A 14,912-nucleotide genomic window follows, 5' to 3' on the forward strand; every position below is an offset into this window, starting at 1 on the left:
ATCTGAAACTGACGTCGCATTTTGTGGCATTATTGAAGTTTCATGGTCCAGATTCTGAGCTGCTAATTATTATTATCATTACGATTTATTATTTGTATTGTGGTAGAACCTCAGAGCCCCAGTCACGGACCAATACCCCATTGTGCCAGGCAGTGTACAGAACAAACAGACAGTTCCTGCCCCAAAGAACTTACAACCTAAGTATAAGACAAGCAACAGGTGGAGACAGGCAGACAGACGGGGGAGTACAAGAAAACAATGAGACAGTATGATAAGCAGTAGTTTGAGCACATCAGCAGCCTAACCGCTGTCAAGTTTCTTGTAGGCATTGGCGTTATGGCAAAGGAGGGATTTGAAGGAAGACAATGAGAAGGTTATGGGGCTCTCCACCCATGAGTGAAGGGCAGCATGAGAGAAAGTGATAGAGAAAGAGGAGCTGGGGGAGGGATGCCAAGGGAGATGTGACATGATCAAAGTGGCGAGCTAGGGAAATGATCCTTGCAGCAGCATTCTGACTGCTTTTGTCAAGGCCAGAGAACAGGATGTTTCAGGAACTGAGACATGAGATGATAAGTGCATGGACAGGAGTTTTAGCTTTTCGGGTGGAAAGGCCACAAGGCCGTACCTTAGAGATGCTATGCAGAAGAAATCGACAAGATGCAGGCACCTCCTGGTTCTGAGGATCGAGAGAGAGGGCCGAGTCGAAGATGACACCCAGTTTATGGAGGTAAGTGGCAGGCAGGGTGGTGATGTTGTCTACATTAATGATCGAGAAAGGAGGGAGAGGGGAGAAGTTAGGAGGAAAGATTCGGAGCTCTGTTTTGGTTGTGTTTGAACTAAGCTAATGGCTCAACCTCCATGAGAAGTCAGAGAGACAGGCTGAGATTTTAGTTGGGACCGAAGGAGGCAGGTCTGGAGTAGAGAGGTAAATCTGGGAGTTGTCAGCATGGATATGATAGCTGAATGTGTGTTTGCAGATGAGATTACAAGGTGTCGAGGTGCCCAGTGGCTGCTCTAATTTACATTAACTTTGACTCACCCTTTATGGATTATTTCACTTGCCCAGGATAGCTGAAACTTTAAGCCCTGCATGCTCACACCCTGCCTGAGCAAGACCCACCCTCCTTCCTTCCCTTGGGCAGAACCTCATCATGCCCCTACACCGGAAAACAGCATAGAACCCTTAGATTGTCTGTATGCTGACTTGAGAAATCCCCTGCACTGGGGGGGGAATTCCCCAATGGCAGTTATAGGTTTAAAAAGAAGCAGGAATCCTGAAAAGGAACTGGCCAAGAACTATGCTGCAAACATGAATATTTTGCAGCTCATGAGGCCTAGAAACATTTTTTGCAGGCTCAGTAAAAATACTCGCAGGATGTCTGTTGTTCTGAGCACTGGGGGACCAGCAATCAGAAATCAAATCCTTTAAACTCCACCCCTGCATCCTACCCCATCTCTGCACTACTCAGCTCTGTCAACAATGTACAATGAAAAGAACCATCTGGATCATTTTAGGCTTAAGAACTCATTCACCCACATGCACCAGCCATCACCTGACCAGCTAAAGTCTGGGCTTTCCAGGGTGTCTCTGCAGCATCTCTAGCTGGTCATTACATGATTGATAAAGACCTCTGGATAGCCCAGGGGTGCTTAGAAATCAGCTCTTCCTCAGAAGGAAATGGGACAGCAGTGCCACCTGAAGTTAAGCTGAGAATTGCATCTCTGCTCTGGTATCCTGCCTCCAAGGCTGCACCACATTCCAGAAAGAGGGGACAGTGGCTGTGTGTAACAGCCAACCTGCTGTGCCAGGCCAGACTGATCGCTCTCCGGTAGGGAACACTCTCCAGAAAGCCATGGTTCGAGTGTGGGAGGGAAACATAAGCAGGAGAATTCTGCTGCAGTCTGCAGAGGTTTGAGCTAGGGAGTGGAACGCAGGGATCCCAGGAATTGGAGGGCAACTGTCCTCTCTCTTTCTTTTAGAACTGAGGTTGGTAAAATCAGAACCTCAAATTCCAGCCCCCTTCAGATTTCAGGGATGCAGGATTCAGATGCCAGGATCCAAATCTGTCCCTGCAATTTTGGTTCCAAATCCAGAAAGGCCCTATTTTCCCCGTGAAGACAGTGGGATTTTCAAAGGGGCTTAGCACTGGCCGAACTCTGCCAACTGTCTCTGGGGGTTTCACCATTGATTCAGCAGAAGCAGAGTTTGAGAAAACAGGGCCATTGATCTTCAGGAGAACCCAGCGGGAGGGCAGCGAGAGGCTCCCACCTACGCTTCTCCTGGCTTTGTGAAGCTGCTCTCCCAGTCCCTGCCCTGGTTTAAATTTCACATGCCTGTCTCAGAGCTGCCGAGACCCAGCCTTAGCCCACAGATATGGAGGGTTTTGATGGAGCTACTACACCAGTTTACTCCATCTGAGGATTTGGCCCCAGACAACTTTTGGCATTCCTGCCACCTCTGCTGCATCTAGTGCTGCAACTGAAAAAAAACCCACACAGCTCTGCCATCTGCTCCCCCACCCTCCTTCACGCCCCACATGCCCCTGTCTGACATATGAACCAGGCACAAGTTTTGAGGTTTGTTTTTTAAGACCTGCATTGACTCCAAGATTCCTGGGCACCCAATCCTGCTTTGACTGACAGCCATTGACTGCAGCTGGAGCAGGGTTTTGATTTCACAAACAGCACTTTCCCTCAGCATGGACACAAGGTCCCCAGACTCCTGGTTACCTGTCTTATCTATCTCAGTCTTGGGGGCTGCGACTGCATGGGGTCACAAAGACATATTGGGGGGCATGACTTCCTCCCGTTCTTTATGGCTGGATGGGATGGGATAAGGAATTTTATGGAAGGGAAGTCTTGTAACTCTTTTCTGATGTCACCTGAGTCCATGGTATAGAAACAGTTGAGAACCACTGATTCATAATCATCTCTTACTGGTATTTATCCCGTGTCCACATTTCTCTAATCTGGGACAGCGGGTGAGGCTCCTGGTTTAGATTTCTCACTCGTGACATGAGTTTCATTTGTCTCAGGCTACAGTATCCCCTGGCATTCCTTTGGTGGAGGGATATCAAAATCCTTGGGGATGAATGAACTTCCTTGTGACTAGGGAGCTCCTTTGGCCTAATTTCAAAACCAAGCAGATACTGTGGGCATGTAGGTTCGGTTTGATCACAAACTTTATCAGGCTCACATCCTACTTAAGCTAGACAATGAGAAAAGGAGAAGGGAGGAAAAAAACAGAGCAGAGAATGGGCAGAGTGAGAAGCAAATATGGGGAAGGCTGGGGCGGGGTGGGGGTGTGTGTGCAGAAAAGGGCAAGAGAAAAATACCAATGACTCAATCAGTGCAGCACCTCTGGGGCAGGCATCGCTCCTATGCATTGGGTGGCAGAATGTGTCCTGAATAGATAGCACAGGTTACTCCTTAGCTAGCAAAACAAGTTGGTTGGGTTTTTAAATTGAATCATGCTTTAAAGATCCCTGGGTTTAAATTACAGGAGAAGGGTTCATGAACTCAGCACAGCTATGCCAAAGCCAGCAGCACAGGTCAACAAGCACTGCCTCTGTTTGTAAAGTTTGGTTATGACCTTGAAATAGTTTCAGGTGTAAACTCCACATATATCACAATCAGCCTCTGGAAAGGGAGAGACTAGGGCCAGCTTCTGATATACTGATGTAACTGACATCAGAATCTGGCCCATAGAAGCTCAGGGGTCAGATCCTCAATTGGTGTAAATTGGCACCACACCATTGAAGTTTATGGAGCGAGGCTGAGTTGCACATGCTGTCAATCTGGCCCATGGACGGAAGGTCCTTCAGTTGATCTCCCTGCCAGCACAGGATTGTTCTCAATGTTTTGTTCAGACCTATTTTAAATTCCTCCAGAGAGGAAACTTTTCCCACTTCTCTTAGGAGACTGATGCTTAGAGGTGACAGTGAGCTGGCAGCTGGCAGGGCATTCTCCATGAGGCCCCCAGGGGCTCTGGAATTCCCTCCCATCCCTAGTCCAAAAGATTGGTCAAGGGCAGGACCCATTTGATTCAGCTGGCCTTTGCAGAGAGGCAGGGGATCAAGGCTAGGCCATGGAGGTGTTGGTGTTTGATTGGATGCCCCTGGCTGGTGGAAGGAGTGAGCAGATGTTTGCCATCCTGGTCTCCTAGTTTCAAATGATCAGCAAGGTGCTCTGAGCGGAACTTGGGAGTTTTGTATTTGTCCTGACTGGAGACAAAATCAATCATTAGGACAATAATGCACCTCAGTTGCATGGGCCCTCCCCCCTGTGCCCAGACAGGGGTGAAATTCCACCAACTCCAGGGGAGTTTGGCCTGATTTACACCCATGGGAAAGGAGAACCAGGCCCCTCATAGCCCATTCCTCTCCCTAGTGCCATGCCCAATGCCTGTGCTGGGTCTGACTCTCAGTTCCTCAAAGGTCCCTTTACACTGTTCTGGAAAGTGGCGCTAAAGGGGGTGAAAATGTGCTACCATTCCTCCCTCAGTGCTAGTCTCTACTCCCACTCTACATGGCTTTGGTGCCCATTTTAACTGTACATGCCCCATTGGTAGGGTGACCAGAGGGCAAGTGTGAAAATCGGGACAGGGCTGGGGGGTAATAGGTGCCTATATAAGAAAAAAACCCCAAAATTGGGACTGTCCCTATAAAATGGGGACATCTGGTCACTCTACCCGTTGAGGCCCATAACCTCTGGGCAGTTCCCTGTTTGGCTGCAGGCTCATCACCGGTATCCCCGCACCGGGAGAGGATTAAGATGTAGCAAGATCCAGGCACGATTCCGGAGAGCTCCTGAAAATTAAACAAGATCCGGGCTAGGCTGGCAGAAGGATGTTCCAGGGAGAGCTGGCGGGCCTGGGAAAGAAGCTGCGGGCGCTGGGCAGGTCTTGGTGGAGAGGGACGCAGCCTTGGCACCAGGAGAGGGGGCTCTCGGCCAGGACACAAAAGGCGAGGGCGAAGCGGCGAGCGCAGGAGAAGGCAGGGATCCGAGGAGGGCTGAACTCTGTCTTCGGCCGAGGGAGCCAGGCTGCAGGGCGGTCGAGTCAGACGGGCAGATAGACGAGGAGAGAGCGGAGCTGTGACACCCTGCGCAGGGACTGGGAGCCGCGTCTGGGCGCCGGGCTGCCAGGCAGAGGTCCCCGGCCCGGGGGAGCAACGGGAGAAGCCGAGCTGTCCCAGAGCCGCCAGCCCCTTGCGGGGTCCCGCATGGCCCGGCTGTGAGAGGCTGCCCGGGGGAGGGAGTCCAGGGCGATGCTGCGCCTGCTGGAAGCCGAGCTGCTCTTCGCTTCCCTGCTCTCCGGCCCCTTCCCGCCGCTCTCCGGGGATCGGAAGAGGTGAGATGCGGGGCGCTTGGGGCTGCGGGGCGAGGGCCGGCGGGCCGGGCGCAGAGGCAAGCCCAGGGCCGCCGCTGGGGAGCAGACAGCCCCCTGGCTGGGGTGTGTGGAGCGGATCGGGGGCGCAGTGCGGGAACCGCACGCCCCAGCGCAGCCGAGCCTGCTCCTTGCTCTGCCCTGCGAACGCCCCCGCAGTTCTGCGCTCCGGCCCGCCTGGGAAGCTCGAACGGCTCCTTCCCGTAAGGAGCGTGACGGGCCGGGCGCAGCTTCTCGGCCACTAGCCGGCACCTCCCGCCTTGCCCCCGCGCCAGCTCCCGGCACCCCAGCGCGCCCCAGCGCCAGGAGCAGGTCACTGGCGATCCCGACGGGACTCTGCTTACACAGGTCTCTGGTGACTGGCACCTGCCACTTGTCCTCAGAGCCACTGAGCTCCTGGGGCTGAGCCAACACCTGCTATTCCAGTCCTGGGCTCCCCCCAGCTCCGCCAGTGCCCCCCAGTCTTCACCTGCAGCCCCCTGCTATTCCAGTCCTGGGCTTCCCCCCCAGCTCCGCCAGTGCCCCCCAGTCCTCACCTGCAGCCCCCTGCTATTCCAGTCCTGGGCTCCCCCCAGCTCCACCAGTGCCCCCCAGTCTTCACCTGCAGCCCCCTGCTATTCCAGTCCTGGGCTTCCCCCCCCCAGCTCCGCCAGTGCCCCCCAGTCCTCACCTGCAACCCCCCTGCTATTCCAGTCCTGGGCTTCCCCACCCCAGCTCCGCCAGTGCCCCCCAGTCCTCACCTGCAGCCCCCTGCTATTCCAGTCCTGGGCTTCCCCACCCCAGCTCCGCCAGTGCCCCCCAGTCCTCACCTGCAGCCCCCTGCTATTCCAGTCCTGGGCTCCCCCCCCAGCTCCACCAGTGCCCCCCAGTCCTCACCTGCAGCCCCCTGTTATTCCAGTCCTGGGCTTCCTCCCCCCCAGCTCCGCCAGTGCCCCCCAGTCTTCACCTGCAGCCCCCTGCTATTCCAGTCCTGGGCTTCCCCACCCCAGCTCCGCCAGTGCCCCCCAGTCCTCACCTGCAGTCCCCTGCTATTCCAGTCCTGGGCTCACCCCCAGCTCTGCCAGTGCCCCCCAGTCCTCACCTGCAGTCCCCTGCTATTCCAGTCCTGGGCTTCCCCCTCCCCCCAGCTCTGCCAGTGCCCCCCAGTCCTCACCTGCAGCCCCCCTGCTATTCCAGTCCCGGGCTCTCCCCCAGCTCCGCCAGTGCCCCCCAGTCCTCACCTGCAGCCCCCCTGCTATTCCAGTCCTGGGCTCCCCCCCAGCTCTGCCAGTGCCCCCCAGTCCTCACCTGCAGCCCCCTGCTATTCCAGTCCTGGGTCCTATTGCAGCTCTTTCACTGTAGGTCAATCCTTTGTGTGGTTTTGTTTAAAGGTGCATTTAGTGCTGGGCTGACAATAGCCCTGTAGATGACAGTCCTCTGTGGATTTGTCTATAGGGCAGGCACAGCATGGGCCCTGGCAGCAAGAGCTTCCCTACCTCTTGAGTGAGGAGAGAAGAAAGAGTTCAGTCTCCATTGTGCATTCAGTCCCTAGCCTCTCTTCTGGGAGGGCCACCAAGGGGTTGCCAATTAGCGTTAATTGCATTTGGCAGTTGTGCCCTAGGAACTGGACCCATTTTGCATAAGCCACTGAGCAGCCCTCAGCTGGTAAATGACTTTCAGCGCTTGCAACCTGGGCCAGCACTGAACTAATGATCTGGCAGCGAAGGGATCCAGTCCCTGTTACTAATCCCCAGAGCCCCTCTGCAGCTCAGAGCTCCCGAGCCCTTATGCAGCTCAGCCTGGCCCTACAGCATCAGAGTGCAGCACGGACTGACAATTGTGCCAAGGATGAGGTGTGTGGTTGCTTTGTAATGTGGACAAATGGGGGACTGGAATAAACTGAGCTCAGCGGGGCCCCATTGCACTAAGGGCTGTACAGAGGTGTCTGAAGACAGCCCTTACCCCAAAGAGTTTATCATCAAAAGCTACTGCAGCCTCCAGTGTCTGGATTACCACATGCCTTTGCCCATCCCGTGGAGGAAGAACCCCGGGGCCATGTGGTTCTTGTCCCCCTGAAGGCGTGCTTGGAACAGGCTTTGCACACAAACACCTTTACTTACCTCTTCAGCATTTGTAACTGAGGTCAGGGAGCTGAGTTCCAGCCTGGTTTAAGAGGGACTAACTCTAGTGACCCCACTGACACTGCATCTGCTTCCATCAGGTCTGGATCTGACCCCGTGGGAATTCTGAGGGAGGAAGGACTTCAGGTTTGGGCTCTGATTCTCTTCTCACTTACAGGAGGGTAAATCAGGCATAACTCCCTTACAGTCAGTGGGGTTACACCAGTGTCAACCTGGGGATAAGAGCGAGGCCCCAAATCAGGCCCATCTGTTTTGTTAACATGTTCGGTGCTGCAGAACAAGAGAGAGAGAGAGAGAGAGAGATCCCACTCATCTGCAAGACACACAGACAGCCTGTCTGAGCAGAATGATTTATAGCTAAGGACATAAACACCAAAGTATTTGCTAAGGGCCAGATCCTCCCTTGGCGTAAACAGACACGCTCACTCTGTCGACTTCAGTGGATCTATGCCAACATACAGCAGCTGAGGCGCCGACCCTCCATCCCTTGCGGCACGTTTTGTGGAGCCTCCAAGTAAATTGTTTTTCCTGGTGTTGCACAATGGACTAACTGGAAGCAATGACACATCTCCTTATGCCTGTCAAAAAAATATCTGCAAAAGATGTTTCAGACACGCCAGTTGTGTTGATGGGGCCAGTGCTGCCAAACCTCCTACCCGCAGCAGCACAACAACTTCCTCTCCTCCCCATGACACATGAACACTCCGCCTTACCCAGCTCCCAAATCACCGCATGGCGTGAGTCGGTGTGGTTTTCCGGGCCACTCTTAGACCCCCCTCAGGGTTGTTACTGCTGCAGCTGGCTCAGATGTTACCAAGGAGTCCAGCCAGAGGGTTTAACAGTTGCCTGGAGGGGGAACTTAGTGACTTTCATAATGGCAGGACAAAATGGGTTGGATGGAGTTTAGAGAGCGTTTCAAGGAGGTTCCTGTGAGTTGCAGAGGAAGCATCACAGCAATGGAGTGATGCCAGGATGACTTTGACCCAGTGCAGCATTGCCAACTCTCGCAATATTGGAGGTTTTGTTTAAAGCCCTAGTTCCGATGAAAATCTCAGCTTTTGTTTTTAAAAAAGTAAGATTGTAGCCCAGGAAAGTTTGAAAACGTGACTTGAGGGCACCCCCCGCCCCAGGCTGATAAACCAGAAGGCAGATAGAAAGAACCCCATATTTATTACTTTAAAAAAATTCTTATGATATTTAAGCCTCTCATGAATTTTGGGGATGGACTCCTGCTTGTTTAACATTTGGGGCTGGCAACACCACCAGTGCATCTCTCTCTCTCTCTCTCACACACACACACACACACACACACACACACACACACACACCCCTTTGAAACTCATGAGTACTCTTACTCAAAGACAAGTTACCTTTCCCGCCCTGCTCCTAGACACAATCCATATACTGGGGAATCAAAACTCCCCCCTACCCTGGGAGTTAGGTTTTATTAACCAAAAAACTAACAAGATACCATAAAGAACAGCTACCACCTTCTCCCCAGGCTTGGCAGTTCTAATAATAGCAATAATTCACTTTGATTGTTCACTAGCCAGTGTAGCAACATCTTCATGGGCTGCTGATCACTAGCTATAACCAGCATGACGTTAGCTAGAGCTCACTCACTATCAAAGGCAGCATGTGACTAGATCACCAGACAAAGCAGGTACCATACCACCTAGGGCTAGAAGATCACTAAGCACTGAAGGGATGCCGTTAGCTAGGGCTAGAAGACTCTAGCTAGAGCGCTAGAATGTAGCTTCCCAGTCCGAGCAGCATGTTGCTAGCAGATCATGTCAGGTCACTATGGGTAAGGGTAAGATTATGTCACAAAGGTCACAGATTCTGTGTCTTTCAGAGACCTCGGTGACATTTTCCACCAGCCCTGGGGTGGAGGGCCAGAGCTGTCAGCCAGCAGGGACCCTAGAGTTCTGAGCTGCCGTGGGTGGCGGTGGCACCCTGGAGCTCCCAGCCCCCCCAGGCACCGCAGCCCCCACAGCGCTGAACTGCCATGGGCTGTGGGGGGCCTCAGCAACTCCCAGCTGCCCAGGTGGCAGGTGCTGGACCACCCCCACCCTTCTGCAGTGGAGCTTGGGCTCTCATTCCCCCTGCTCCTCCACTCAGGCTTCAGTCCTCCCCCTGTCAGCTCCATTTGTCACAGTTATTTTTAGTAAAAGTCAGGGACAGGTCACAGGCTTCCATTAATTTTTGTTTATTGCTCATGACCTGTCCCTGACTTTTACTAAAAATAACCTTGACAAAACCTTAACCTTAACTATGAGCTAATAGCAAGGTAAAGGCAGGCATGCCACTGGCTAGGAGCCCTTGCCAAGAGCAGCGTATTGTTATGAACTGGGTGAAACCTTATCATGCGTTGGGTTAAAAACTCATTGAGGTTGGTAGGTGTGAACTCATCCTTCTGTTAGCATAACTGTAAACATAAATGCCACCTAAGACAAAGGTGTGCGTGAACCCGCCCAGGCACTTCTGGGCTGAGTATTGCTTGGGGTAGGTTTGTATGGGTGTGCGAGAGATCACACTGATATTGAGGACACACCCAAGAACAGAGGGGAAAAAAACAAGAAAGCCTAGGTCTGGTCTGCACTACAGAGTTAAGTTGATGTAAGCTGCCCTATGATGACCTAACTCTAAGTGTCTACACTACAACGTTGCTCCCGCTGATGTAAGTCGCCCACTACACCCACCTAATCACTCCACCTCCGCAAGAGGCATAGTGCTTAGGTCGATGCAGTTAGGGCACAAAAATTTGACTAGCCTCTCAGTTCTAGGGTTACCATTTGTCCGGATTCCCCCGGACATGTCTGGCTTTTTGAGCTAAAAATAGCATCCGGGGGGGAATTTGTAAATGTCCGGACTTCCCCCCCATGCAGAGCACGCGCGGCTAATAGTGCAGCTGGCCGGATGGTGCCACTTACATGGGGCTCCGACAGCCAGAGAGAGCCCCTCCTCCACCTCCCCTGCAGCAGAAATCACTCCCTCCCTCCCTGCATTCGCAGATCGGCTCCGGCAGTTTGGGAGCTCCTCTCCCCACTGCTGCCCAGCGTGCCGGGACGAGCGGCTCAGGCAGTTCCTGAGCAAGTTCACCGAGACATTAGGCGAAGAAAGGCCAACAACAAGGGGGCCAGGGGATCGGAGAAGGGGCAGGAAGGTTTTGGAGGGGGCAGTCAAGAGACGGGGGGGGGGGGGGGTCGGGAGTTCGGGGGGGGGGCTTTCTGGGGGTGTGGATAAGGGTTTGGGTAGTCAGGGTACAGGTAGGGGGTAGGGTCCTGGTGGGCATTTGGGGGGGGTCTTAGGAGAGGGCAGTTAGGGGACAAGGAACAGGGAAGCTTAGGTAGGGGGTGGGGTTCTGGAGGGCAGTTAGGAGCAGGGGTCCCAGGAGGGGGCAGTCAGGGGACAAGGAGCGGGGGCGGGAGGGTTGAGGTTCTGAGGGGGGAAGTGGGAGGGGGCAGGGGCGGGGCTAGGGCAGGATGGGGCGGGGCTAGGGCAGGACAGGGGCAGGGCTCCTCCCATCCTCTTTTTTGATTGCTGAAATATGGTAACCCTACTCAGGTCACAAGTATCCAAGGGCACTTGCCTGTGATGTGGTCTGTTTGGAGGGACAGTTAATTCTGACAAATACAACCTGTCAGAATTAACTGTCCCTCCAAACAGGGGGCAGGAGTGGGGAGAGGGATTGGAGCAGTCAGGGGACAGGGAGCAGAGGGGTTTAGATGGGTCGGGAGTTTTGGGGGGGGGCTGTCAGGGGGTGGAGAGTGGTTGGATGGGGCGTGGGAGTCCCAGGGGTCTGTCTGGGGATGGGGGTGTGGATAAGGGTTGGGGCAGTCAGAGTACAGGTTGGGGGTAGAGTCCTAGGGGGCCAGTTAGGATGGGGGGAGGGTCTCAGGAGGGGGCAGTCAGGGGGACAAGAGGCAGGGAGGCTTAGGTAGGGGTGGAGTCCTGGGGGGCAGTTAGGGGCAGGGGGTCCCAGGAGGGGGCAGTCAGGGGACAAGGAGCAGGGGGAGGGTTGGGGGTTCTGAGGGGGAAGGGGGGAGGGGAAGGGGCGGGGCTAGGGCAGGGCGGGGTCTCCTTCCGTCCTCTTTTTTGCTTGCTGAAATATGGTAACCCTACTCAGGTCACAAGTTTCCAAGGGCACTTGCTTGTGACGTGGTCTGTTTGGAGGGACAGTTAATTCTGACAAATACAACCTTAAGGCCCTCATGTCACTCCAGACCCGAGACCAGTGAGCAAAAGCCACCAAACCATGTCTACTGACTGGTGCTTATGACGCTCAGTTGGGACAGGCTGAGGTGGCTTTAGGAACCAAGGCAGCCTGCGATCCAGTCTGGAAGGAACAAACTAGACTTAAACTCCTCCTTCATCTTTCCTGCAGCGAATCTTGTCCCGAGAATAAAATCCTGACCGTGGAATATTCCTGCACAGGAGCAGGCGGGACACCGGCCACATGCTTACGGTAAGTCATGTGCCCATCTGGAAACTCAGGACGGGAAAGGGGAGGCATATGTAGCACCCCAAGGATTTCGAAATTGGGGGGCATCTAGAAGGCTTTGTCTTTCCTATAATGAGGATAAACAAACAGGTCACAGCTCTCAGCATAGAACGACTGTGACAGAGTGTAATCTAATGTTAAATCCGGGGAAACAGGAGCCAGGATGCTTGGTTTCTATTTCTGGTTCTTCCACTCTCGCACCAAGGGCAAGTCCCTTCTGCTCTCTGTGCCTCGGTTCCCATAGCTGTACAATGGGGATAATAACTGCACCACAAGGGGTCTGATCCTGCATAGTCACAACGCCCAGGCAGTGCCCCAGCTGGTGTAAATCAGCGTTGCTCAAGGACTCCAGTAGAGCTATGCTGAGGGTCCAGCCCACTGACTGTGGAGAGTGTGAATGTGTGAGGAATGCAGGATCAGGGACTTAATGAGGGCGTTCCGGGGCTTAATGAGTTAATATTTGTAAAGTGCTTTGAGACTCTCAGATAAAACACTCACAGTATTATTGTTATTACCCAGAGCTTCTCCAGTGAAACCCTCCTGGGCATGAGTCTCTCTCTTCCCCAGTCAGGGCTTTGTGCACTGAGGTGCCGTGTGTGATCTATAGCCCTATTGAGATCACTAATCCTGTACCAGAAACAGGAGGTCTGAAGTGTCCAAACCCAAACCATGTGTTTCTCCGAGGCAGCTCAGCTGAGCACCAGATGTGGCCAGCTTCCCTCGGACCGGCGTCATCTCCAGTTGAAAACGGTCTGAGGAGAGCAGTGCTTGGCAGCCTCCAGTCATTGCAAAGGCATTTTTTAAGGCAGACACTCCAGCATTTTTTCTGCATCGCCAAGGGAATTCTTGAGCCTTTGGAGACTGGAGAAATAGAGCAGTGTGGAGTGTTGGGAGAGAGCTGAATACGCCCAGCCACTCGCTGAAAGAGAGATTGCAGACGCACATGGCAACTCTGTGCCCATTGCACTGAATCCTTGGGTCTCTCTTTGGCTATGTCCACACTTACGGTGGCGTGTTGAGTACCAACGTGCTGCAGTGAAAGGCAGGCTGCATCCCACTTGTCACTGCAGTGTGTGACTACACGTCACAGTGAAAGGCTCTGGAAGGGGTGGGAGGCAGCAGGACATTGCACTGCTACAAACAGCAGTGTAGACGGGAGTCACTGCTTGGGTGGGCAGAGAGCCATGTAGGGTATGTACCCTGGGGGATTCAGGCGTGTAGGGCACTCCACCCCCCTAAGTCATGCCACACCATCTACATGCTATAGACACCCATGGGTGTGCAGTGTCCGTACTCTACACGCCACCCTAGACGTACCTTTTAATCCAGCAGATTTGTAGTCACGCCGCCCCTGCAATACGCTAGGTGCTGTCCCCCACACACACATATAGAGAGTATATTCAAAGGCATCTGAGTGGTTTAGGAGCCTACGTCCCATTTCAAAAGTGACTTAGTGCCAGATTTTAAAAGGTATTTAGGTGTCTAACTCCCACTGAAATCAATGAGAGTTAAGAGCTTAAATACCCTTGAGGACCTGGGCTTTAGTACTTTGAGTTTTAATGAAAGTTAGCGACACTCTGGGCTTGTCTACGCCGCAGTAAGCGGCTCAGTATAGACACAATCTACACTGATGGGAGGGGTACTGCCACCGGCATAGGTAATCCACCTCCGTGGTTGCCAGGTCGATGGAAGAATTCTTCCATTGACCCTAATGCTGCCTGCACCGGAGGTTAGGTTCTCTTAACTACGCTGCTGTGGATTTTTCACACCCCCGACTGATTTTGTTAGTTCAACCTAATTTTCTGGTGTAGACCAGGCCTTAGGCTATAGCTACACTGGCGCTTTACAGCGCTGCAACTTTCTCGCTCAGGGGGTGAAAAAACACCCCCCTGAGCGCAGCAAGTTACAGCGCTGTAAAGTGCCAGTGTAAACAGTCCCCCAGCGCTGGGAGCCGTGCTCCAAGCGCTGTAAACTAATCCCCTCGGGGAGGTGGAGTACCTGCAGAGCTGGAAGAGCGCCGCGACCACACTCGCACTTCAAGGTGCTGCCGCGGGAGCGCTCTGGAGTTTTGAGTGTAGCCAAGCCCTTAGGCTCTTAAATCACATGTGTAAATGGGACTTGGCCACTAGGTCACGCAGAGCTGGCCGACACTGGGAACGGACATCAGCACAGCTACATCTCTCAGGGGTGTAAAAAGCCACAATGCTGAGAGACGTAGTTAAGCTGATGTAACCACTGGTGCAGACAGTGCTGGGTCAATGGAAGTTGACCTAGCTACTGCCTCTCGTGGGGTGTGTGAATTAAGCAGCGGTTCTCAAACTGTGGGTCGGGACCCCAAAGTGGGTCACGGCCCCCATTTTAATGGGGTCACCAGGGCTGGTGTTTAGACTTGCTGGGGCCCGGGGCTAAAGCCCGAGCCCTGCTGCCTGGGGCCAAAGCTGAAGCAAAGGCTTCAGCCCTGCGGAGTGGGGCTCGGTCTTTGGCTTCAGCCCCGGGCAGCAGGGCTCAGGTTACAGGCCCCCCACCAGGGCTGCAGCCCTTGGGCTTGGGCTTTGGACCCCCTACCCAGGGTGGCGGGGCTCCAGTGGGCTCAGGCTTGAGTCCCCCTTCCTGGGGTCATGGAGTCATTTTTGTTGTCATAAGGGGGTCGCAGTGCAATGAAGTTTGAGAATCCCTGAACTCCAGGGACAGGAGAACCCCTCCCGTCGCTGCAGTGAGTGTCTACATGGAAACATGACTGGGGCAACGCAGCCAGGAAGATGTTACCCCCCGCTTTAGTTAAACTGCAAGTTATTGGGCTCAGTGTAGGAATCACTAGGTCAATTGCTATACTCTGTGCCGTGTAGGTCAGAGAACATATCCAAACAGTCCCTTCCAGCCTTACAAAAAATTGTATAAAGCT

General features: G+C 53.7%; 1 protein-coding gene across 4 annotated transcripts in view; it reads left to right on the plus strand.

The window, feature by feature from the left end:
• The first annotated feature begins 4,759 nt into the window (after positions 1 to 4,759).
• LOC101945789 (collagen and calcium-binding EGF domain-containing protein 1-like) overlaps positions 4,760 to 14,912 on the plus strand; it is a 38,051-nt gene continuing 27,898 nt past the window's right edge. For 3 of the 4 annotated variants that reach the window (XR_010591097.1, XM_042843703.2, XM_042843704.2), the window contains exons 1-2: positions 4,818 to 5,350; positions 11,894 to 11,974. Coding sequence is in view for 3 of the 4 variants with exons in the window: in XM_042843703.2 (XP_042699637.2) it covers positions 5,268 to 5,350; positions 11,894 to 11,974 (164 nt within the window). In the remaining variant the exon portion in view is untranslated. Of the gene's footprint in view, positions 5,351 to 11,893; positions 11,975 to 14,912 lie in introns of all 4 variants that reach the window. The other variant, XM_008174429.4, reaches the window with a different exon arrangement.

Source organism: Chrysemys picta, chromosome 10, assembly GCF_011386835.1.
Source record: "Chrysemys picta bellii isolate R12L10 chromosome 10, ASM1138683v2, whole genome shotgun sequence".
Classification (NCBI taxonomy): Eukaryota; Metazoa; Chordata; order Testudines; family Emydidae; genus Chrysemys; species Chrysemys picta.